Source organism: Cephus cinctus, unplaced genomic scaffold (genome assembly GCF_000341935.2).
Source record: "Cephus cinctus unplaced genomic scaffold, Ccin1 Ccin1_scaffold0160, whole genome shotgun sequence".
NCBI classification, from domain to species: domain Eukaryota; kingdom Metazoa; phylum Arthropoda; class Insecta; order Hymenoptera; family Cephidae; genus Cephus; species Cephus cinctus.
This window is the reverse complement of record NW_014332886.1, coordinates 2153828-2180997: the sequence shown is the minus strand read 5'-3', so window position 1 is coordinate 2180997 and position 27170 is coordinate 2153828. Positions and strand designations below refer to the sequence as shown.

At 34.1% G+C, this 27170-nt stretch overlaps 1 protein-coding gene and 1 long non-coding RNA gene across 3 annotated transcripts; one reads left to right on the top strand and one right to left on the bottom strand.

The window, feature by feature from the left end:
* Positions 1 to 63: 63 nt before the first annotated feature.
* Positions 64 to 19715, bottom strand: LOC107263602 (scavenger receptor class B member 1). Of its 2 annotated transcripts, none has more exons than XM_015730966.2 (8): positions 18836 to 19715; positions 10709 to 10964; positions 10408 to 10549; positions 5459 to 5659; positions 5152 to 5376; positions 4891 to 5053; positions 4231 to 4475; positions 64 to 3693 (listed from the first exon to the last, which is right to left on the bottom strand). In XM_015730966.2, the coding sequence occupies exons 1-8, from the start codon at positions 19053 to 19055 to the stop codon at positions 3343 to 3345; spliced, it is 1803 nt and encodes a 600-aa protein (XP_015586452.1). In that variant the 5' UTR covers positions 19056 to 19715; the 3' UTR covers positions 64 to 3342. The 2 variants fall into 2 exon arrangements, with proteins under 2 accessions (XP_015586452.1, XP_024936691.1); XM_025080923.1 differs by having other exon boundaries at positions 19514 to 19601.
* Positions 10972 to 27170, top strand: LOC112493784. The gene is made up of 2 exons (XR_003058511.1): positions 10972 to 16075; positions 24547 to 27170. It is a non-coding gene; the product is annotated as an uncharacterized LOC112493784 (long non-coding RNA).

Genomic DNA, 27170 nt, shown 5'->3' with positions numbered 1-27170 from the left:
AAACCCAAGTTGCTGGATCTACTGGCATTTATGTTGTTGGGAGAAAGTGGCAATTATTTGAGCTTCATTATAAAAATCCTTTATTGAGCAATATTGATGTGTACACGCAATGTGGAGGATACCTTACTGGCAAGATTCACACTACTGTGTTAAATAATAAATGTGGAAACCTTAATTGTCAACTTTATGTAAGGCTTCAATTCAGGCAGAGTGAATGTAATTTGATAACATAGCATGGCCTTAGGAAGACAGAGATATTGGTCCTTTACGAATTGCGGGACGTGTAATTCGTTAAAGATCACAAAGTTACGCTAAACCACTCCTTGTTATTATAATAATAGTATAAAATCAGACAAAATCAACGGCGCCTGTTAAATGTAGTTCATCGTAAACGTACGTTGTTATATTACAATAATGTTGCTACCTTCGCGAAGACACTTGTACTAATAGCTATGGGCGTATGCATAGGTCATGTATCAAAGCATGTATTTCGGTGTATCTGCAAATAAAAATTCATATACACATCAACACATGCTTAGATATTAGATCTGCGAATCTTGCACATAGCCAATGAATAAGGCAAGATTGTATTTCGGCTGAAAACAGATTCGACAATGTCGTTTCGATTCGAGTATAGAAATGTATAAATCCGTTCGTAAAATCTACCTCACGATTCTCATATAAAACGTAAAATCTTTTCTTAATTAATGAAAATCTTGGAAAGATCGATAATTCTGTTTATCGTCACAATAAATTTTGATATGAAATCTCTATACTCTTAATAAATTCTACACTTATTACTGTGCCTATGATAAGGATAACAATATTTTTAACGTTATTAACCGTATACGTGTCAGTTTCAGCAAACGTGTTGAATTATTCGTCGAAATCTGTTTACATTTCCATTTTTGTTTTTCAGTTAAATTCATTAACGTACGAGTCAGACACTATAATAATTAGTATTTGCTAGCTATATTTATATTTACATATTTACAAGATTGTTATCTATAGCTATTGTGTATTATGTAGGAAAGGATGAATCGACGCATTGCGAAAATTGTCTTATTTCGAATATGTATCTTATCCGTAATATAAAGGCGTAGCTTATGCTATCGAAGTTCATTAAATAAAAAAATTAAACAGATTTATAACGTCATATTTAGGAAACCGCTTAAGTACAATATATTCAATCGAATCACTTGGAAGATCTTAGGATGTTATAATCATAGAATCAAACCTTTGCCGTCTAAAATATAGTACTTAAACTGTTATACATTCTGATTAAAAATAATGGGCAAACATATGAATGTCGTATAAATGTCAGTATCACCGATATATTATCTAACCATATCCCAGTAACGAAATTATATAAATTATATACATCCTATTACTGTGTGAAAAAGGGATCTGCAAAAAATGTGCACCTTCTACCAAGGATTCGATATAAAAAAAGTGCAAAAAATGTGCACCTTGTACCAAGGATTCGATATAAAACAGAAATATATATATATATACTATATATATATACATATATATAGTTTAACAAAAAAGCTCTTTGCCTAATGAATCCTTTCGTATACCGAGTTAACGCGTATAGAATTATCTATCAGTTCCTATCACAATGGAAATATAATAGTCTATTAAAAACTTTCCATAGAAGACGTGGCGACTTCACGATCCCGTTCACGACATATCTAAGCAAATACTGTTAACGCGTAAGATAAATTCATTTTCCAAGAAACATGTAAAAAATACCATTTCTTTTTAGCGTGAATCTTGGGTTATTTTTTATAATAGCAATACCGAGCAGAAATTTCGGCTATCTTTTTTGATTTCTGTTTTATTTTCTTTAATTGCTCTCTATACCTTCGATGATGTATTTTTAATACGCCTTTATACCCTACGTTTTTTAAAATAATAAATGCCGTATCCCGTGGCGCTTACTTTTGTAAAAGTCAAGTAACTATGATTTTTATTGTAAATATTACCCGTAATGAATGTACTTCGATATCTGATCGCATAAAGTACAATAACCTGTTGTCTGCATATGGAGATTAATGTATCACATTGTAAGTACAACGTAGAACCATAATTCCATTGTCTTATGGTGCAATATAGAACTGGTCGTAATATGCAAGTAACGTATTTCCGTGTTCTGACGTAAGTGCAGCAATACAAAAATAACTGCAGCATGAAGGTTGTGATGAAATTGAATAATGTAAACAAAAAGAAATGATGATGGGATCTGTAAAATGATGATTATCGGTATTATTCTAGATTAATTATTAAAGACGCGTGGTATAATACTTTGCAAAACTTAATTATGATGTCGTATGTCGAATATTAGATAATAATGTGCCGGTTGTATGAATCGCGATGTGATTAATATTGTATCAAATATTCTGTACATTATTTTTCTAAATTCGTTGGACGAATTCGACATATTTTATAAACGATACAAGTATATGTTTAATAGGTTAATTACAATGATGACTGATAATTTAGAAGATGCAATTTCGTATCGTTGACAGGTACATTATTCTTTTATTAATAGTATATGCAGGCTAACACCAGTTTAGAATCTTTGAGTCTTCAAATCATGATAGATTAGAAGATTATTGCTAAAAAGAGTGTTGACTTGTATATAATTTGCTTTATCCTGAGAACAAGGTAAAAGCTTGCAATAATCAATATTTTAATATACAAATAGATAAAGGCAAAGTTTTTCAATTACTAGTGCCAGATACAAGACATTCAAGATTGATTTTAGAGTTTTGATGATTGAGATAGCTACATTAACAAGTGACATTGAGATACAAAGGTAACAAATTAGCTTTCGACACGAATTTGCATTGTTTTCATCTAAAATGGAATGAACGGAGTCCCTGCATTTCGAAAGAAAATTCAATTGAAATACATTTTAATAGATGAATCAATATCGATTCTATCGTATTGGTATTTACATGTTTTCTTTAGAAACTACCAATTGCAGGTACCCTATTCACTGGACTCTGTTGTTTTTGCATCCATTGACTTTCTACGATCCGACACTTTAATTGATTATAAACGACGTGAAATCCATTTTATTGTGCCTGAGCACTGAGCATTCTATCTCACGAAATGTCTTTGGAATGCAGCTGACATATGTATATTAATGTCTTATATCCCCGGAATCCCTATAGAATTACCTCCAAGGCTGTTTCAGGATCTTCCGAGGAGGATACTGTGCTTTCCGTTGTTTGAAAGAATCGTGAATCTTATTTCTGCACGATCCTGAACAAGTCTTATCGTTTTTTTTTTGGTTGATCCCCTTTAATCTTGCGAGAGTGGGCGTTTGCAGATTTAAACGATTTCCTTCTTGAGACACTGAAGGTCTTCGAGCGTTACCGAAGTTAAGTTGTCCTCCTTGGGATTCAGCAGAGAGTTAAAGTATGTATCCATTTCTTTCGTTTTAATAGAAGCTCGCCTTTCGTTCAAGAAACTTAGACGTTTCCTCTGCATTTCTGCTTCGAACCATTGCGCTGGTGCCTTTGCTCCCTTAGGTTCATGAAGAAGGATCTTTATAACACTCCATACTAAGAATACGGCGCCGGATAGGAAAAGAGCATAAGTTGCTACAGTCTGTACGACCGGAAGTACGTTTAGGTATAACAGGAACCGGTTATTCATATTTTCTGGTAGCTCGTACATTCCCTGTAAAGAAAGTATATGGTATCTTGATATTTCTCAATGATATGTTCATGTCTATTTCACTTATGTAATATTGTCAACAGATTCTCAGCATATGTTTGCTTCTCGCCTGTACACGCTTGGTAGAACTGGTAGTGCGTTTAAATAGGTTTTGCAAAAAATTTTTTTTTTTTCACCTAACGTGCTCAGGTGATTATTATTGGCTGAAGGGAGAGTAGGGTGAATACAGCAGTTAATGATCACCTTAAGAAATGCCTTCAGTGAGTGACCATCTGTGTTAAAATCACTTGTATATAGATATAATTTATGTGAACGTGCACATTTACTGGAATCTAGTCATTAACTTGCGGATTTGCTACTGTTATTTTTTTGAAAATTTTTTTAAAAATCACGAGTTTTACAGATATGAAAGACACAATAACAAGATATCGAAGTGAGGTATATGCCAGTATACATTACTTTATGTTTTTTACGAGTTAACTTATAATTAACCTAAACGAAAAATAATATTTTTTGACTGAATACAATAGTTATACTTACAATTTCGAACCACAACAACGGAAGTACAGTATTTTGAAAATTTTCCAGTCCGTTGATATAACCGATATCCTGTGGAGCTATATTGATTTGAAAACGGAATGCAAGATCAACTGGAAGACCAGATTCTGGTTGAATAAAGAAGTATGATTCGTGATCATCAGCGCGAGGAGTTAGACCCTCCACAGCATCCAAAAGTGAAGGATCTGATTTGTAAAAATGCGGATACGAAAGTGCGATTGGAAAACCTGTAAATAAGGATTCATTCGTGAAATTATGAAACTTTTCAGTGATATTTGATAATTCACATGTTTTTATGTTTTTATATAAGCAGTGTTAGTTTAGCGTGTATAATTATGCAATCATTCAATTTTTGGAAAGATCCGCGGTCAGGCAACTTACCGAATTTTCAAGAATTCTTACTGCATTCTATCCAGTATTCGACTCACCCGACAACAATTTCACAGAATTCGACGACCTTAAGTTTTTTTTTTTTTATCAAACTCAAAGTCGTACATTATAACGTAAGCAATATGCAAACGTAATCTTTATTTTTCAGTAAGAAACGGTTTGATGATGCATTGAGATTCTTCATGTAAATCAGCGGAATATATTGTATGTAGAAGTTAAGTCATGTCGTATGCAACGAAGGATTGCTCTTACCGTAATAACAATCTGTGACATCTATAAGACCTGGTTTCTGGCATAGACCATGGCGACAAAAGCATTTGTTTTCCGTATTGTTAGCACCATTATCTAATTCACTTTCAATGAATTTATATTTATAGGTGTTTAAACCTTTAACTTGCTTTTCTCCAGTCTGGTACTGTAAAATATAAAGAGACGAGTAAATAATTTAGAATATTTATACAAACACGCAGTATTATAAGTATTATCCAATTTTTTATTTGCTTATTAACTTACCATACGAGCGCTGCGGCAAAGACTCTTTCGGAAGAATAATAAAGTATCGTTCGGTTGGATGTAACTTGGAAATTTCGTACCATCACTGGCACCTTTCACATTAGCACATTTTCCTTCCCACTGAGGTAAGTTTACATCGCCATTGTATTTCTCAATCAAGCCAGCTTGCCGAACGTCATTCTCACCTGTATACACTGTTTCGTAGTCACCCTCGAAGTCGTACATCTGTCACATTTAATAAGAATTAAAAAATTGTGATTCATACAATGATCATTTAAAATCATAGTCAGACATAGCAATTACATACACGGTCGATCAGTCCAAGCTTTTTAAATTTTATCCAGGACGGCACGAGGTAATTTCCTAATGCAACCAGAGGCGATTCGTATTCAAACATGAATTCCCGCGCAGTCATTTTTACAAGGGGTGGATAACCAGATTGCTCGATAAAAACCTTTATGGGAAATCTTGTCAAAAAGGCAGCATCCTTCCAGATGTTTGCTATGCTCTGTAATGTATAGAAAAAAATTATTTACGTATATTTTCTAAAGCGTCATGCATTAGGCGTCCTCATATTCAATTATTACTCAAGAAATGACTAAGAAAAGGTAAAAAATACAAAATGATTATGCTAATTAGGCACAGCATGGCTTTCTACCAATAGTCCTTCAATCTTTTCATTACTTTCATGACTGTCTGTCGGTATTACAATGTGCAATATGACCCACGGTGCATTCACTATTATCCAAGAAAGCGGTCAGTCGCCCGTGTCTAAGATGGATTTTATCGAGAAACACACATACGGAGATTGCGTTATGCAAAAGATACGTGACAAATGAAAAGCCAAATGTCACTTAGAGCGAGAGAAAAGTGTTGTATCGCAATGCTGTGACAATACAGATGGTAAGGTATGAAATAATCATGGAAATAATAGGTGTCGAGAAGGAAGGAGGTTATGGAAATTGGATCTATTTTGTCTTGTGAAATTGTACAAGAAAATATGTGAGGTTTTTAAGCAAGAAGTATGACATACCATTCTCCGGTATTAACTTTCTAATATCTGTTATGGTTTTTACGACAACAGACGATATAACTGTATACTATTCCTTTCTGTTTTTACTTACTTAGAATTGAAACGCTGGTAAGGTAGTTTTCCTACCTATCAAGAATGTTCCGAATGGATTAAACAGCTCGGCTAAGTTTCGTCACTTACAAATATGTACCGGTCGACTCGACATTTCAAAATATGTCACTTCAAAATTCATAGTAATTAGATGTAATCGGCCTTATAGTGTATGCAATAAGTGTTTAACTTACGCAATAGATTATTCTTTGCAAGATTTGTTCAACTTTAGCTTCGTTTCCATAGCCATTTACTTCCATGACCTACCGTCGTTAATGTCTTCGATGATAACTATGTAAGAAATAATTTTTCTTTTGCAACTTATTCATTGGCAAATAGACACATTAAATGGAACCATAAGTGACTATAAGTGCATTTGCAAGGTTAAAGAAAAAACTATATACTACGGGCCTACGAAAATTTATAAATTTGCAAAAACTCGAAATTATTATTCTCATATACTTGATGCGAACTAATTTCCACGATGTCCTACAGAAATTGCATTTTTAGTTAGTAATGAAATCGATTACTGGATCTATTATACATTTGTTATTCGGTTGGCATAATTGAATACTATATAGCAGATACTATTGAATACTATATAGCAGATACGTGTACGTTCAGTACTGCGTAACGCCAATTAATGAAGTTTTAACAATCTGACATACAGCATACATATAAAATATACCATGTAAATTGATTTCACTTATTTACCGGTTAGCTATAGCCTTGTTAGGAATTTTGACAATCATTGGTGCTCATGACTTCAGAGCGTTCACCACGAGTATCTGTGTCAAGATCAAGGTAACTTTCTCACAAGATGACTTGTGTTTCCGTTTTGCCGTGTAACAAGTCAGTGTACCTAGCTGAATGACTTATATCTCCAACAAGAAACTCTGTTATCGAAATAATGACTTAATACATAGTTTCTTCCTTTCACTTTATTTTGTTGAATGAAAATGTATATAACCCCGCATATAAGATCTATATATTATAATATATGCAGCTATTAGTCAATTGTTTTTACTTTTAAATAATTTAAAATAAGACAATACTATTATTGTGACAATTTTTCGTAAAGCAAAATTTAATACGTTGACGGCGGCGCTGTAATTCGTGTTTCTCGCCATCTAGCGACTCGATTAATAGTTATCAAATTATGAGCCACCGGCGTCAACGTGTCTATACATCATGTTGTGTCTACATATTTCTATACTAGCAGAAACTGCAGAAATGTATATCTTTAAATGGCAACTTTACTAATATTTGTATTTCAATATTTTGAAAAAATTCTACGATAGAAATCGAAGTAGATACGTAGCGTTTTCGGTTGTAGAGTAAGAGTGGGACTAGCTATAGATATTTAAGAGCTTATAGGCGCTTTGAGAAATATCTGAGTCACCAGGTCAGCATCCTGACGCTCAAATCCACATTTTACGGAATTGGTCAACGGAAGAACAAAGGAGTTCAAATAAGGGGAATACTTAATTCATAATGCACTGATAGCACATGAGTAACCGTTGGGAAGTGGTTGTTACATATATTTAAAGCAGGTGACAGCCCGGTAAGACACGTCGTAGAAACTTGTTCCTATAATTAAGGAATTTTACAACGCAGTCAAACTGGTCACAAAAGTTTCCGTTTGTTCGACGAGGCTCACATTTCGGTATATAGTGGACACCTTCCTGGGGTATTTCAACTTTTTATTTCAACTGGAATCCAATAAACTTAACGACAGTGATTTTTCTTGTGTTTCCAATTATAGAGTCGTCCTGCCGTCCATTATATCGAGAAACCTTACCACGACCCCCATCATCATTTTCTGGAGATTGTTCCACAGCATGCAATTTAAAGAATGCAGTCGCATTAAATGCAAATGTTGTTGCTCTGCTGTACGATTGGAAAATTTCTAATTCGTCGCAATACGAACATCGAGAACGTCAAGTAGCCGCACTGTCATACAGGATTGACACGATAAATTATACGAATTTGGTAATTTGATCAACATTTTTTAAATTTCCTAATCGCCAATATTTGATAACATGATCACGTTATTTTAAAAGGCCATCATAACGAGATAGAGCATATTTAAATCCCTGAGCTAAGTGGCTGTTAAGGATGGAAAGGCCATACTGAATTCTATTTTGGAACGCTGGAAGACTAACAAAAAAAGTAAGAAACCATTCTTCAGGAATATTGAATATTTATTATAAAAATTATATAAATTTCTTTACGCTTTTTTACTCTCATTGGTCAAGCCCACAATGCTTGAAGATTTTACATTTACGTTGCGCATTGCTTTGATATTCGCGGTGGGTTTCATGATTAGTTGCGTAATCGCCTGCAGAGACTTGCAGCCTATTATGTACGACTTTTACGGTGAGCGTAAAACGACGTTCTTGTCTGGATGCTTGTTCAGAAAAAGATTACGAGTCGGTCGACACACTTGGCGTTTTTCCAGCATTAGAAACCAGTAAAACACTAGAAACTATAACGTCGGAAGATCAGTTGGATACGATAACCTCCTATCAGCCGGTGCCGGTTTGTCATATAGGAAGAGCAATTACTCGCAATTTGGAATTCAAGCATGTGAAAGTCGGTCATCACTACGCTTATAGTAATAATGACAGGTAAATAGGTAACAAAGAGTAAATTGATAATGATTGCTCCAAATTACATTTGTAACATGCAATTTCAATTTTTCGGCTTATGAAGCCTCTCCAAGGCTCACTGTGGTTTGTGAACTATTACGTCCGTTTACTTAACTCCCTAAATATAGAGTTAATGCTATGTAAAATAATACTGAATTTTCTGCCCACGTGAAAGTCATATGGCATATTTATTTTCATTGTTATTTTTTTTTCAATGATTCTAGGTAATCCACACTATATGTCTATGCTGTTATATTTTGGAAAGTAACTTGATTATGCGAACCAATACGATTTTTTATTTTGTAGTAATCAACTGCTTATTCGTAAGTATTCACTGCGCGAATGTTAAATCGTCCTAATGGTTAGATATTTGTCAGCATTATTTATAAAAACTTCCTAAGCGTCAGTTAATTATACATATACCAGTCTTATATAGTATGATAGTCTTAATTATCGTTTTTTCTTGAGTTTCTACAGCGACACCTACGAAAGTTTTCCCAATGTTTATAAACTGCAAGTGGCGACAATCTTACTGGTAAACATGTTGAGCAATGACGACTGTCAGCTAGGATTTAAAGCTATTTGCGTGAATAAATATACGTAAAAGTCTCATTTTGCCATGATTACGTATACGCATTGCATAACTGCGTTGGCTTGATCGATGTCTGTTTTGTGAATATTTTAAATTCCCGAAATGGATCAAGATATCAGCCTTTTCGACGACCTCCAGATTATTCAACATTTAATGGTAAAAAAATGTTTATACAGAGAATGACAATGAAGCTTTTGAGTATAAACCGCTGAACTCAAACGGAGTCCAAATTTTCCTTTCTATTGAGATGATTCTGCGTCCATTAACAGTCCATTCACTTTGATCCTGACCTTCACCAATGCCACTACGTCTAGTACTTCGAGTAAATTTTTTAAATGCTCACGCACGTTCTCGTTGTTATTATACAAGATATTTTGAGAAGAATTATTTGCTCCGAAGCGGAAGAGAATTGAGTAACCTAAAATTTGAACGTATTATGCACTCCTTTTTCATGAATAAAATAGTTTTGAACGACGGTAACTAGAAATTCAAGAATATTCATTTTTTGCTTCCTATGACAGACGTGTTTAATGCTTTTACAGCATATTTATGTAAAAGTACTAGACTGACTAATCACGTTTGAATCGACCTACAAACGTCACGGCAATAAAACGTTCGTATAGAGGACGCAATGCGTTGGTACCATTTTGAACGTGTTACTGATTAGTGATTACGAATGTTCGTCATCAATGCGGATAAATTAATCGTTTCTAATAGCTAATTTATATTAATGAACATGACGAAGGAAGAGCTGAGGAGAATTTTAATCGCGGGGACTTCTCCTGAGTATTATTCTTGAAAGTGGATTTAATTTTTTTCCTTGTTTCTGTTATGGAATTTGAAATCATTTTTAATGATATAAAAAAATATACATAGTTTGCTCCACTTACTAGTAGTGCGATGTTGGGGACTATGATCATATCGCTTTCAGTACCCGTACTCATTTCGGGAATGTACGTCAACGGATGAAGTGGAACAGCCGTGACTGTGCCGTTGTCATTAAACGTCACGTTTCCGTGTTCCATGAGTTCTCTGAAATAAAATAACTTTAATAAGTAATTTTAAATACAAGACCTACGATAACGCACGTATGCTGTTTTGAAAATGTAGTTACTTGTCATTTTAAAAATTTTGAAAATCAATATTAACAATTTCAAAAATATTGATGTTTTTCATAATGAATTGACTCACCTGTAAACATATGGTCCGACCTCCTGAAATTTCAGCTTCTCCTCTTTGCCCAACATAAACTCTTCGCTGTTTGTAACATTGAAGAGATAAACCTTCAAGTAAAGTTCGACCGGGGGCGATCGCCAAAGTTCAAAGATTTCGCCTCCTTCGCTGAAAACGACTTTCAGCTTGAAAAGAAGGTCGTAAGGCTGGAACACCATGATGAAGCCGCCGGATGCAAGGCCCAGAAGACCCAAGGTCATTAGTATGAAGATGCCTGTAAAAATACGTCACAAGAAAATAAGCACTGACCCTTATAACTCCTAAGCCACGCACAGGACGGATCGCGAATTACAACGATTCTTAACGATCAATTAATTCGTTATACTAGCCGCAACGTAATTCCTATTCAGCATTAGTCTGAGGTCTGTGATAATAGAAATCACTGTCGCTCATAAAGACTGTCATACTGTAATATCGTTATACCCCGTATCGCGGAGCGAAGGAACTTTCATAAGATAATACCTCATTGTTGTTATTCGATACGTCATTAATATTAAACACCAGACTGTTGGGTTGATCTTTCGGTGATCGAGTCTCAGTCTTAATATGAATCAGTTTGTAAAAATACGACTGTTGACCCATTCTTCTATTTATTTGTTTTTCATTATCATTGATGCATATTCGTACACATTACCATGCATGCAGTTAACTCCAAGACGAAGAATTCTTGATAACCCAAAGACTTTGCTATAATTTATCTAATGCTACGATAGAGGTCATTCCACAGTGACTTCTGATAGAAGAGACGATGATAGTATTTACAGTGATATTTGTTACCTATTTTGATGGCCCTATGACACTTTACGTAATGATGATCTTATAGGGCCATCGAAAGTCCGATTGTAGATAAGAATGATGTGAAATTTACATATAATGTTCATAAAGCACTGTATGTAGACTGTGAATAAAGCAACTGGGAAATATTTTTTTCGTAATGGTTTATATCGAAAATCGTAAATAAATTAATAAAATTCCAGCTTCCATGTACCGGTTTCAATAGACGAACTATTCGTGGGGTACGGTGGTTGGTATACCTAACTCGCATATAAAGTGCCATTTAATTAGACCATTTGGAGGGACATCACGTATGTCTATCCTTGTGAAATATTATCGTCGTGGCGATTCTACTAGATCGCCATCGTGACACAACAAAGTGAAGCAGAACTCGCCAGCAGATCCTGATGAATTAATTCAGCGAATCGAGAAAGGCAACTTGCTGGCTCCACGGTCGTTCCTCGGAAACAACAGCGCGGAGATTCGATTTTTTTTGCAAACACGGACTGACTCAGCCATGGGGTCCTGCGCCTACATACGCGATCCTTAAAGCATTGTGAATGATCAAAGACTCGGGGACCTTGATCGGACGATTTATGACGTCTGCGATCTTCATCCAAGATACAAAAGACTATATAGAAATAATGCAGCCCGTGTTGTCTGAATAGAAAACAAAATTGAGTGACGCGCAAACGGTATATCGTTAAGTTTTTATAGTTACCAAATTGCCCATTTCTTTCCTTCTAAGAAACCTATTTAACGATGTTATAATTCGTAATAATCAAGGCAAGTCTCGGGAGCCGGTTTACCCGGACAAAGAAAACTTCTTCAGACTCAGCGTCGGCAAAAGAGCCGCTGACCTCGTGGCCCAAGAAAAATATACGCGAGTCTCGTTGAAGTTCCCTCCAGTTACACGAACCGTGTGCCGTGCATACGTTAGGTATATGCGTAGAGCTGGATTCAGGTTATATATAGCAATATATAATACAGGACAAAACTCATTGGAAGCCGCCATCTTGGCTTTCGATAACGAAACGTAACCGATTGCATTGAAGAGCCTTGAGTAATCTTCCACGAATCCCAATGGAATACGAATGGATTGCGGAAGCACCTATAGCATCGTTGTAGTAGCTAAACTTTTCCGCACAAGCGACGTTTCTTGTACAGGTATACTATAGTGTTAAGCTACTCTTACAGAAGATGGATGTCAATAACGAACTCAAAGAACTGCCTGTGATAGTTGTCAGTTTCTGTGCTACCTATACCTATCTTGTTGTTTGAAAAATGATCGTACGTGATATTCATATTATACGCCAATAATTGTATCTATATGGTGTCTGACGCATGTACATAAATCGTTACGATATTCAAATGTGAATTCGTGCCTAGGGATGAACGAGTAGACTAGGGATGAATGTCAATTTTTTTATGTGGAATTCAAAATGTGTCCAATGACGTCAAAGTACAGCGACTCGGTTTCCTTTGCCTTGTAGGCACTTTAGAAATTGTATGATTAAAGCTGTTTCTTTGCAGTACTAACAATGCATACGCATGAAAGGTGAACTACCGCGATAGCCTTTGGGTATCATTCTTCCTGATTCCCAGTGACTACAAATGCATTGTATAAATATACATAGTAACAAAAAAAAAATTATGGAAATTTCAGTTAAATGTTGTCACAGGTACGTGTGTGGATTGCGAATTTTTTTAAAACTTATCTATTAATTAAATTATACACACTTTATCATCATCTACTAGGACTCATTCGTATAGACGATTTTGAATTTTTTTCTAACGATATTTATTTCCAGTTACTAAAATATGAATAAGAAACGAAGATCAAGCTTTTTAAGCAATTTTACTTAATCACAATCGGAAATAAAATGTATGTACTGGGAGAAGCAGTCAGTTATCGACCGGTAGTGAACGTGATTACTCATAACTTGTAAATAAGTGTAATAATGTATGCGGATAAAGTTCGTTGTCCCACGAGGGCAGAATGATTGTAACGGAATGCACACAAAGAGCGTGAAAGCTCTATTGTTATACGATGCGTACTTCAAGGTGACTGCAGCATGATAATTATCGCATTACGATGTATTTTAATGAATTTCACGGACGTACAATTATAAATGCATTAATGTACATTTTTTTTCAAAAACAAATGTCGAGACATTAACATACGTTTATTTTTGAAATATTTCAATGACCTCATAAGGCTATCAGTAAGCTTTACGAATTTGGTCTCGTTTTTCGGATAACTAACGATTTTTTCTTCAGCGTGACGGCAATACTAGTGGCTAATTATTATTATATGTATATGTATATGACGCTTGTGCGTACGTCATGAAACAATATAATAATAATTAAATATCCTGGTGACACGTTATATTGGATGGCAATCAAAGTTTGGCACTGAGACGCAGTTCCGTTTAGTCGATCCTAAATTGGATTAAACAGCTATTAACATTTCAAACGATATGGTTCGAAAGTCACATGATTTCGGTCACGTATCTTTTCTTTTTTATGGTTTCACGATCTTTCTTTATCTTCGCGCGTATACTTTGTAAATAAGAGCGAGTCGTGAGTCACGTGTTCTCGCTGCCATGTCCAAATGCCAGGGGCACTGAGAAAGTATTTTCAAGAATCCGAGAGGTAACGAATACATTGCCAGATATTCAAGGAACAGCCGATAGTAAAGTACTGAAGCAGTGTTAGAGCTTAAATGGGAACACTACTATGCTATCGATGAAATTAAGTAGCGCTGAAAAAATGTACCCAAGTTTTTAAATATGAAATAGTCTTCGTTGCTTGGGAAAATTTTACATATTTTTTGTGTCCACAAATTTCGTAATTTCAATACGAAATGCACGCTGTGTTACAATATTACTTTACATCTAAAAGCCGTTTATCATTTGACATAAAAACGAGTCTGCAAATGAGACCAGAATTATTCTAAAAAATTCCAATATCATTTCCTTGATTGTGGATTCTTATTTCTTGTGCAATTTTGAATTTAATCATTCACACTGAGGAATCTATCATTAGCATAGCACGTTAACTAATAATTCATTACAACTTTAGTATTACGGTAATAATATAAGAATCGCTATTATTTATTACGCACTATCAGATGCGTATAATCCGTGCCTTACGCACTTAAGATAAAAAGATTAAGGGAAGTGCACAAAGCATACGACTACAATACGAGTAAGATTACCTGCTGCAATTATAAGTTTTACTATTATCGATCAACTATTTTGTAAATCATAAATTTTTATGAATACCATAAAACTGTAACCTTTTTCTTCTATAAGATTGACTTTTAGATTCTGATGACCCGTCACTAGATTTTTGGGCCAAGGTTGTACTGACCCCTGTCGTATTAAAATTCCGCGGTGTTAATGGATCAATCAGTTCTCAAAAAATTAAGTTCACGCCTTATTTATAAATCATACGTTTAAACACGTTTCATGTGTGGGAATTGGCATTGAGTAATTTATCAATTGACGTATATTCATATGGCTGATATAGCGCCTCGAGGAACATATGTACTTGAACGTGGCTTACATTCGGTTATTTATTTAAAGAATATTTCACATATCGTAGTATCATTCTCCATTGATCATGTTGTAATGATTGTTAATTATATACGAATTGGCAATTATCGACATAATAAGACAATCGCATATGCTCATCGAATGTTCGTTCAGTCGTTATGGCCAATTTATCATTTGTATTTATTACTAGTTACATACAATGACATAAAGATACACGTGCTTCGTAACATCACTTCAGTATGGTTCGATGGGAAGTTAAAACTATCATTTCCTAGCATTTCTTACCATATATGAGACGTCAAGTAGCTTACGGTTCGAGCTCATTTCTTCTAGTTAGTTTTTGCAAATCTTTGCGTGCCAAATTATCAGTTTGCAGCTAGTCTTGTAATAAAACAAGATGTAAGCAAAATGAATTGTTTTCGATTTTTCCAATAGGTCAATGGTATCATCAATTATTTTACAAATTTTTTACAAAGCATTTCAACCACACGTGTTTTCTCTGAATTTAATACGTCGAGATGATACTGTCGTGGGAGTGAGGCTGCGCGGAATCGTTAAGGTAAATCAGATTACATTTTAATTTACCAAGGATATGCAATACTAATAGTTCCATAGGAAGGTTAGGGAACGGGCTTGATTCATAATGTAGCAGATCAAGGAGATGGCGATGTAAGTAAATGTCAGCAGCAACGACAATCGCGAATGATTAATTTTGCAAAGTTTTATTAGCATCGGAACTGACTTTATCGACATGAATTGGCAATTATCAAATTCACAGATCACATTAAGACTTTTTGCTATAACGATCATCGATAAAAATATTTAATATCAAGAATCAGCGAAATCACTGCTTATTTCGTAACGTAACGTTATTGCGTAACGTTGCAAGAAATATTAGCAAGTATGTGCAGTTCTGCATTCATGCATCTTATCAATATTATTCTTACTCATAGGAGGATCCTTGTGGGAGATACAAGAGGCGGAGTGCATGGTAAGATTTTTAGAAGATTCTCACATCGACTATTTAAATAATCCTTGGCGTCTATTTGAGGAAAATATTTTTTTGATTACTCATTCTATCCGGGTATTAAAATAATGATGGTCAATCACCCGTTATGCCAATATGATGTCAATTGAATTGCGAATGAAGATGTGCTAAATATATCGGGAAAAGATTCGTGCGTAGAAATTCTAATTCGAAGCATAACTCTCACTGGTCTGTCTGTCTGTCTATCTTATACATACTTATCTGCCATAGAGATCGAACAGTGCGTATGTGGTCCTGTTTTTCAAGCTGAGTACTCATCGGTCTGTTATTATACAAGGATAGCATGAACAATCGCGAGACATATTTGTCAGCCCAGGTGGAGCTAAGTCATTGACAGTGAAAATCATCATATTCAAGTTGAACTTGAATATTGGTTCTAAACATACAATATTCATGTAATCAATCAATCAAACGTTATATTTTAGGAAATAACATTAATGATGTTTATTGATGCTTATAATTACTACGTCGTTGAAATATTTTCTTAATTAGGTCGATATGACATATAGTGTTGTTTATCATTGTCTGAATGTTGTTTTGTCTCAGATGTACATAATTAATCGAAAACAAAATTATGTACTCGGAATTAACAGTGAATATTCAAATACCTATCGTTAGCATAAATTTTCGTATATCTTCACACTGCTATATGTGTGTTGCTGACATACCATATATCACTGTAAATGAAACAGGATGTTTCTATTAAAACCTTCAGTGGACAATGTGTGGAAGAGGAATAGAATTGTTGATGGGGAGTCTGGAGTTCTTGACGGTGCACCGGAAATATAATAATTCTAAGCATAAAGTGCGTGCTGCGCTTGTTAATGATTTCATTACTTACATAATTACAAAAGTGCAGAGTCGGATAAAGTTTGATTAAATGGTATCTTTTAGCAATATGTTAACTCCTTGCTTCGAGCCGCGTAATTGAACTTATTGAACGAGATCCATATTTTTCTTAGGTAGTTAGATATTTACATGCGCCAAAATTGGTCGTGATAAATTATCTCACGCTGCATTTAATTCGAACACCGAGCACCTTATTTTTGTGTATTATCGCCGTTTTAAAGTTTAAAGCGAAATTGATTCGCGGCCTTCTTTATATTTTTCACGATGAAATGACACGGTGTGAAGTTATTGTCTTCTATTATTATAATCATCGAATTTCAATTACCAACGTCATCATGTTTTGCAACGAGTATAGTTTATGGGTGGAGAGTCAAGGATTATTTTTCCTAACACTGAGCCGTTGTGGAATGCTAGACGGACGAGTAATTGGTAGTATTTTGATTTTTTTTTATGCAACTGTTTACTGACTCTAAATTTTGATTTCTTTACTGTGTGGAAAATAATATGAAATATCAATAAATATTATGTTCATCAATATGCATATCAATATTTTGTTAATCAAAATACTAGGTTTGGTATCCGCGAAAGAATTTGGTTCGTTAACAGTTATGGTGCTACTAATTTTAAACATTATTTAGCATTGAAAGACGTTGACAACTTCGCACGTGTGCTGAAATTATTTTCATATCTCACACCGATATCTACCATGCGCCTTTTATCGTACCTAAAGTGAATTTGAGTACCAATGATTATTGATTAGATGATAAATTAACAAATTTATCACAAATGTTTTTTTCAATATTTTTTTTATTGCCCAATGAAAACTAAGGATATTGGTTAAATAAAAAAACTTGAGATTTTTCGAAATTTTTCAACTTTGTACTTTCCGTTTGTTAGATAAAATATCAAATTCCTTCGACACTTCTAACGTTATCAGTTGGGATTATATTGAGCTGTCTTGGAATTACGGAAATGTTTTCAAGGCAAGTAATTGTTTTTGTTCCAAGTCATTTGGAATTTAGAAAGTATGAAAAAAATAACGTCCCATTTGCGTTCATTAAAAATTACTAGAATGCACGATGTCATCCGGTAAGTCCCAAAGTTTAAAGAAAAATAATTGACTGATTCACCTATTTCTTAGCTTTGTATATCTATATTATCTTAAGACCCGTCTGATCATAGAATTTTAATATCCAATATTCAGAAAGCAATTTTAACTTTTACAGTGATTTTTTTTCTCAAGTTTATCTATAGCAGTATCATTGACTATATAAGTATCATACTTTTTCAAGTAATAGGTATGGTATGTCTAATTCTCAATTAATTACACGGTATGTATCCACGAATCGAAAATGTATATATGACAATGAGTTAAGATTATTTATTACATCTATGTATAAATGAATAAGTGTGTCAACGTTTATATTTCTCTAATAGTATCTACTCTGGAAAATATTTGCATTAATGGATTATCATTTAATCGTATAATTGAATTCCTTATTATAATTCATCTTCAATACATTAAGACTTTTTATTTTCGCAATTATTTCAATGCGAAACCATAAAGTCTCTCGTATAGTGCAGCAGACGTGCTAAGGCATCTGCGCATATAATATGTTCCATTACGTTAAACTATCCAGTAGCAGTAGTAATAAGTAACTCACACCTCGCATACAAACAGTCGATTAAATACCAGCAATAATTACTATGATAAGTAATATCGTACAGTTACAGAAATAAAAAAAATATTCAAAGCCGATATCTCAAAGTCTTGTTAATCAATTAGCTTAGCAATGAAATCTTTTATATTTACTAACGTTCAATTAATTTGAATGCAAATAAATATTCACTTACTCCTGGACCATCTTGGTCTGCCGTCCGAATGCAATGGCAATGCAGCATTAAAAAATTGATTCATAACAACGGAAGACTTTCTTCTTAAACTCTTCGGATTGTTCGGTAGTGAAATTTCATCCAGCTGCTCATTAGGTATTGGATCAATATTTGGATCAGTATTCACGTTGGAATACCTTCTGCCAGCTAAACGATCCCAAATCGACACAATGTCCTTCATGATTGCACTGCACTTTTACCTTGACTACAGAAATGATAAACACGGTAGTCCTGAAGTAAATAAGATCGTAAGATGTCTTTCTAAGTCGCGCACGTTCAAGCAGCGATTGAACCACTGACAGAAAAACAACAGTTCACTCCAGTTTCACAAAACGATTTTCACCCAAGAACCACGAGGGGTACGCTTTCAGAAATTTCAACGAAAATGACTTTTTAACTATTCCGTATCTTTACGACACCCATTTATCAACGATACCGCGACTGAAAAATATTATGCACGTGTGCAGGATTCACGATTTAGGTATTTCATAAGTCTTTTATAAAATTTAAAGACACTCATTCAAAGACCCAATAAAATTACTCAATAGAGGACTGACCGATGACTGACAGGTCGGTACGTAACTCGTTTAAAATTTACCAGACAATATTTCGTCGTAACGGAGAATCGAACGTACTTACTAAAATCTCCACTGATTCGAGTGTACGACTCGATGCAAACTCTATGCGATACCGTGAATAAGTGATGTAAATGATTGGCCGACTTCGAAAAATATCAGATGTACCAACCCCACCTTGTCGATGTCTGTTCAAAGTGGAAGTGGTTGTTGCACGTGGATCACCAGCCAATGGTAAAGACTGACCGTTGTCCCACCAAGTCTGCGAGCGTTCGCCACTACTGTTCTTCCTTGCGATCCTAGACTGACGTACGAAAGTGACATTCCCGTCAAGTTGATAGACACTTTCAACAAAGTATCTTCTACGAAGCCAACGTTATTTCTATTTCTGAGACGCGATATAAGGTCCAAATTTGAAAACAAGTCCATGTGATTTGGATTTGTTTTCGACGTATATAAACTTTCCGAATATGAAACTAATATAATTATCTAGCCGCTTATTTGTCTTCGTTTAAATGACTGGCTTACCGATACCTAAATATCATGGATGGACAAACAATTGTAGTGCCGCGCAATTATCTTAAGGTTAACGATTATTTTGGCACGTGACTGAATCGACAGACTCAAATACACATTTGTATATTTCTCACTGTTAAATGCGTTTCTATGCATGTATAAATTATTAATGCTATATTGTGTAACATTTGTGAACAATAATTATATTACAATTTACAATGATTCTTGTACAATGCCACTTTAACACTATTCCCATAAAGCTTTATATCATAAGGAGTTACGTTTGATCTTTAGAATGACATTGTAAACACATTCGACTGTACACGTACGTTCAATGGACATCGCAGTATCCTTTACGAAGGGTGTATTCTGCGTCGCAATAATTTTTATACTACTCCTGTTGATTTCTTTCCACGCGGTTGACTTTGTAACGTCAATAGTCTCCTGATGTACTGTGTGAATTGCCAGTTTTTGCACGATTACTTCTCAGTATGGCATATCGTGCTTACGCGCTTTGGATTGCAAAAAAGGAAGACATCCTTTACGATTTATTGTCCCAGGTTCTATTCAAATATGTTTTCTCCTTTTTCGTTTCCACGATGCCTAATACTGAAGATCATTACTAATAAGTGCCATAGCAGTGCAGTGATAATAAAAAAAAATGTTCAGAATTTTTTTCAATTCCTATTTTTCTCTTAATGCTTAGTGATATTAAATACTTTTAGTACATCTTTTTCTTTTCTTTATAGAACGGATTGTGCGATGCATCGGTCGTCGTAAAAATCGATAAACCAGTTTTGTATCAAGGATAGCGTATCTAACACAGATTGACAATCGAAGGTCGAGAAATCCGTAAATACCTGAAACATGGCATACGGAAGTGCATTAAGGGTTTTTTTTCTTACATGCGAATTTGCAGATTTAAAATGATTTGTTCAACCTTACTCAGAAAGTGACTCGTTCTCATCTAATGAAGCCTATTACAAATTAAATATGCATTGGGAAAAACGATACAAAACCCCTCTAGCCTTGGACTGGTTTCTCAATTTGCTATACCTACGTCCATATAGTTTCCACGGGTTATTCAGCTGAGTCATTAATTGACTGAGGCACCGATTGTTTTGAAACGCTTGAAGAAATGGCTTGAGACCTTTTTTCATTTTCGAAGATCACGGCACCAGACTTCCCTGATAATATATCTTTCGTATATCAAGATTACCCATGTACCTTCATCTTTTACAGCACGTATAATTTTATACATTGATTTTTTTAGACATTCATTTTTATTAAATTCAAATCCTTCCTAATAGAGACCCGTACTTACGTACTGGATGCCGTGTTATTTATATTGAAGAGAATTGAAAACAGGATGTCGATTAACCTATTCGTTTCGCTTTTTATAAAATGAACGTGCGTTAGCAAAACTGTCATGACATTTTACTGTTTCTCGTCGTAGATAAATCCCCTTCTGGATATCCCCATAAAAGACATTAATCTTAAAAATTCTCCAAATAATTTCGAATAGACATTTTTTACTTAGCATAATCAGATACGATCTCTTATTGGCATAAAATTGTTTTTTTTTTTTCACTTAGTCCTCCATATGCATCTGACTATGGTTTCGCAAGAGTGGCATTATTATTTAATAAATTTTATCAAACGTATAATTAGACGTCACGATCCATTATTAATACCTTCGAATATTTTGGGAGTGATGTATGCACATTCTCTATGATATATACGATATGCTTTTATTTAATCGTAGGTTTAATAAATACCTTTTAAAAACACATATTTCATGACTATTTATGTATAATAAGGATGCTCTCTTTAATCGAGTACTGTATATCTACTGTTATATTTAGAAAATAAATGATATTTATATCTAATTAGTTTTTAATTACGAACTTTGTTTAACATCGAGGATCGAGTAAAATTTGCTTAATAATCGATCCGAGACAGAATGGATAAATCATTGATGCACGATGGTGACCTACACTTGTATCAGTAAGGGGGAAATATCTCCTTAAGACCAGTTTCCAACTAGCAAGGAGAGCAAGGTTTGTGTAAAATATAAACTGTGAGATGAATTTACTGCAAGGTAGAGTATCGATGTTTATAACAAAGGGAATTTAAGAAAAAAGTAATATAAACATTCCCAGGATTCTTTAATGGAGATATAATGAGAAATTCTATGGGACAATATATACAGACTTTATTAATTTTATTAAAAATTGTCAAGTCATGCTAATGATAAAAGTATATATAAGATTAGTTGGAAAGTAGTATGCACATTATTTATTTTAAATTTATTTTGATCTTTCAATGCCACTTAATGCATTTTTAATGATAATACCAAAAGAGTGAGTATTAATCAATGTTTAATATGTATTCTGCGTCAATACGTGCTACGAACTTTATAAATAGATAAAAAAAGTAAATGAAATATGACGTTTGATGTAATTATAAGTTTTAATTCACTGGATTATCTTCTTGCTGTGAAAGAGACGGAATACAAATCTACAAAGTAAACAAATGAAGGGGTGGATAAAATGCAGAACAGAATTCCGAATGTTGTAATTGACGTTTCTGCAGCAGTGGTATAACCTTCGGGAAGTTAGTGGTCATTGAAGTTGGACAGGTTAATCTCTGTAGCCGTGATAATTACTGACATACCATTGCACACTGTCCTCTTACGTATTGATACGAAGAATTAAGTGAGAATCCTGAACTTGAAATAGTTCATAAAGCCAGTGCTAAATGTTTAACTTATCGTGAAACAAGGATTTCTAAGAAATAAGATACAAGATATGAATACAAGAGCAAAAAAACTATCGCAGCAATTACCAACGGAGAAATATGTGAAATTAATAAAATTGCACAATCCTATATAATTATTTATTCCGCATCACGTTGTTACGCGGAAAAGATAATTTATTGTTTCCAAGTAATAAAATAAACCACGTATATTCTGTAATGATGACGTTCCTCAAGATTATTGACAACTGACGCGCATTAGTTTCGAACAAATTGCCTGTATATATCGTGAATATGGAAAATTTTTTTAATATCTGATATTTAATATTTAATCGACAATGCCAAGAGTAGGTACTTTATCTGACTGAAATAATATGTAAAATGCACAAAGTTTAATTGCTGAATAAAAAGATAAAAGTGAAAAGGACGTCGTATTAACTGACTCTTGTAATTTTATATGATTATGGTGCATTTTATTTATATTTATATCACGATTTGTATATAGTTTATTCCATATATATGCATACAAAAGTTTGAGTTATCTTTCATACGAGAGTGTACTTGAACGTCCAATATTATTAAAATTATAATCAACATCATGTTATTCATAGCGAAAGGTTAAAGATCGTCGTGCAGTTTGACGAAGTTCAAAATGAGAAGATCAGACGAATGTCGAGTTACATAGAAATTACACAATAAAGTTGCATAATAGAATAAAAAATTTGATCAGACAAAAAAATGGTACTATCTTTGGAAATTGAACGTTTTCAAGGATTCAATAGATTTTTACGCTCGAGTTACGCGTGTATTGCCTTCGTTGAACGGATGATAAACTATTTAAAGAAGGTCAAAAAAGTTTTATTCGTTTAAATAAAAGTCAATGATGATATTGAAGTGATCCATGCAGTATTTATGACTTTTCATTTTCTGAAATTTTTTCCTCGATTGTTCTCTGATATTATCGCATATAAGCTAATTTGTAAAGATTACTCAGAGTGGGCTAAGTATCTACGACCGCATATATGTGTAGTAATTATTCATTTTAATGCTTTTTTACCGATGAATTTTTGGGCTATTAAATATGATTCAGGATTTCTTTTAATACTTAATTGACATGCAATCTTAGATGAATCTTTAAAGAATGCTTTACCTTATGCTTCAAATAACTCATTGAATATATGAAAATTCATAAAATTCATTAACGCATCAAGGAAATTTTCCTGTACGGTCGTGCAGCGAGGAATCGTCAAAGTTACAAATATCCTAGAACGATTGTTAATGTGCCAAGTTAATCGAACATAGGAATATGCATAGACTCGTGTTTTGCTAGTCGAATAAAATTTTTTATCGAATCTACTATTATTTTGCGAAGTCATCAAATATGCGTATGACGTACATAATTTTTAATCACGTATAATTTATGAGATGAATCCAATAAACATTTTGATTATTATTTCCGGTTTTTTCAACAATCGTACAAATCAAATGAGCTTGCTCAATTTCAGGTGCTGTGTTCTTATTAGCCTGGTGCATACATATGGCTTATAATATACAGATTTAATCAGTACAAACGCACCAGCTGAAGTTGGGCGCAAGTAGCCGACACAGTAGTGTGGCATCTCCAAAAAAATGACAGTCAGTCACAGCTGACTTAACTGATATTACATTTTGTCTGAATAACCCTATATATATGTATATATAAAAGCGATTGCCTGATGCTGTTTACATTGCAACAAGATTACGGATGCTAATAGCTCACAGTGTCAATTATGCAAGGCTTAGTCTTGAACTCTAGATAAATGTATATCCGTTTACATTACGCAGTATCCTCGGATATTCGGCCCTGATGGCGCCTTGGAGGACAGGCGGCTTTGGTTTTCATCCGTAAGGGTCTATAGGGGAGCGGGGTACTTCACATCTACCAATTTTATGAGACCTGAAAAGTCTCGAAGTCCTCGCTGACTAGATCAGCACCCTTATCATCGTGTATTGCGTGGACAGAAAATCGAAGACCTATGTCTAGGGAAAATTCAAACACATTTCCTCGTTCCAAGAAAGGATCCAAGGCATGGCATGCAGAGGACCTAAAAATTGGTCTAGACTTAGTTACAATTCAGCTTTCACTAAAGGCAGACCACTGTGCAAACAATAAATAAAAAAGAATACATCATCAAAATTAGATTCTTATTCCAAATTGGTTGTCATCATCATTAAATTTAAATCAGTTGGCGGAGTTCACGTTCCTATTCCGACGCGTTTTAAAAGTAATATAATATGTTACGATAAAGGGGCATACACACGAGTAAAATAAATTATTTAATTTTTTGCTATTGTACAAATAATGCTAAATTACAACGACAAAAAAATTGCCGTACTTTAAAGATGTGAACTTGAAAACGTTAATACGAATAAACGTGCCACTTATTGACTCGGTCAGTTTCCGCTACACGTACACGCGATATGTTTAATATATTCACATATACCGGCACAACCGACTTGAACAAGATTTAATTTCTTCGTTTGAAAAAAATCTCGAGGATATCTTCGAGAGACACGATCTCGAAAGTTCGACCATACTTTTTTTTTTTAATTGAACGGCACTTTTCTCCTACCTTCGTTCTCAGAAGCAAGGACGTAAACGCCATATTCATATCGATCACGTGATTGTAAACAGATTCTCGAAGATTCGTTCGCCTTCTACAATTCAGCTAGATGATTCACGAGTTATACTACTAACGTGTTGTCGTTACGGAATTGTTTCTGCGACTCTAGCAGCCTAGGGGCATTTCGTATATTTGAATTTAGTAATTTTCCAGGACCAAATGTCTAGGTTCTAGTCGATGACGAATGGCGTTTCGTTATTTCTTTGAGCTTATGAAATTTGATACTTTATGCGCTGTTCGAGTATTTCATAGAGGGAAACCAGCACGTGTTAGTCGAATCAAGAAACTTGGTTAAGATTGACGTCATTTCGGGTTTTTCGAATAATATATGAATAGTGGATTATCCTAATTTAAAAACTTAATGTATGGCAGACCTGATCTATGGAAAAGAAAATGTAAACATTTATGAAAATTTTTCTCTAATTTGACAATTTAAATTCACTAATTTTTCTATGGTGTTCGTAATGACTTTTTACGTATTTATGACAAATATAAACACAGCTATCAGATGTTTTATGGAATACGTTATTGTATTAGATTATTTAATCCAAAATCCTCACCGCTACTTTTGGCACTAAGTAGTCCCACACATGGATCATTCACAGCCATGGCATATTACATCATTTTATGATTAATAAAAAATTTTTCATGTGTCTTAGGATCTTAACCATAAAATTAAATTGTCATAGTTTAATCAAATTAATTTTGCGTAATTTTTTTTACCGAGATTTGAACATAAATGGCTTAGATTCACCCTATTGATAAATTTTTCGAGAATACGAATGGAACCATCAATGAGAATCCTGGATTAGTATTTTATTATTTATTGTGATGGCAATAATATAGCTTCACGTATAAATGGCTTTCAGTACTTTGAATTATTCGCCATTTGTTCGGCTTGCTGTAATTATTAGCTGTCAATATAATATTCATACTTGCAATTTCTCGGCCAATCAATGAATAGAGGAATGGAAAATATTTTGAAATGAGGTTTGACAAGTTATCGCTTATTTTCTTAATAAAAGATACGATCCTATCGTTTTTAGCGCAATAAGTGAATACATAAATACGTGACTAGCTTATACGGATTACACAGGTCACTAGACACTGACAGCATTTGCATGTTTTCTTGAACGATTGAGAATTTTGTTTTGCTCCTTTAATACGAAGTGACTACAAGTAATAATAGGATAAAGTAAAAGAAAAAAGGGCAGACTGACGTTAAACAGGCAAAGAAGGCAGGGAATCACAATAAGAAGTACGTAATAAATTTGATCAGCAGTGGTTCTCCAATTATGAATGATTAGTTATAGTCCACGTAGAGAAAAATTTAAGATTACACAGAATCTGTGTTTCTTAGAATGTCTATAGCTCATGGGAACAGCATGGTTAAAAATATTAATGCACACGTGTATCGTATTTGAGTTAGCTTTAACCTTCGATACTTACGAAGAAAATTAAATTTCATAAATGAGCCTTGACATATTTTTCAAGCTATAACAAATAGTACCTATTGATAATCACTGTTGCTGGAGAGGTGAAGAAAGTTTGAAGAAAAAACGATTATTTTATTACGAAGATTAATGTATTCGCAAACTCTCTAGGCCCTTCTTTTCTTGAGTGTCTTATGACGTCAACTGTGGAATCCCAAGGCACAAACTATACCCTAATAACAACATGGGAATACCTCAGATCCTTTCAGACGAATCTGTCTATTATAGTGTGATACACCGAAAAAAAAAAAAAACAGAAAGGATACGGGAAAAAAACAAACTATTTGATGAA

Excerpts from the sequence above, each read along its gene's own strand:
- LOC107263602 (XM_015730966.2), bottom strand. The coding sequence starts at position 19,055 with ATGAAGGACATTGTGTCGATTTGGGATCGTTTAGCTGGCAGAAGGTAT. Across the intron at positions 4,476-4,890 it reads TGTCACAGATTGTTATTACG|GTTTTCCAATCGCACTTTCG; the intron begins GTAAGAGCAATC and ends CCTTATTTACAG. Across the intron at positions 3,694-4,230 it reads CGTTGTTGTGGTTCGAAATT|GGAATGTACGAGCTACCAGA; the intron begins GTAAGTATAACT and ends CTTTCTTTACAG.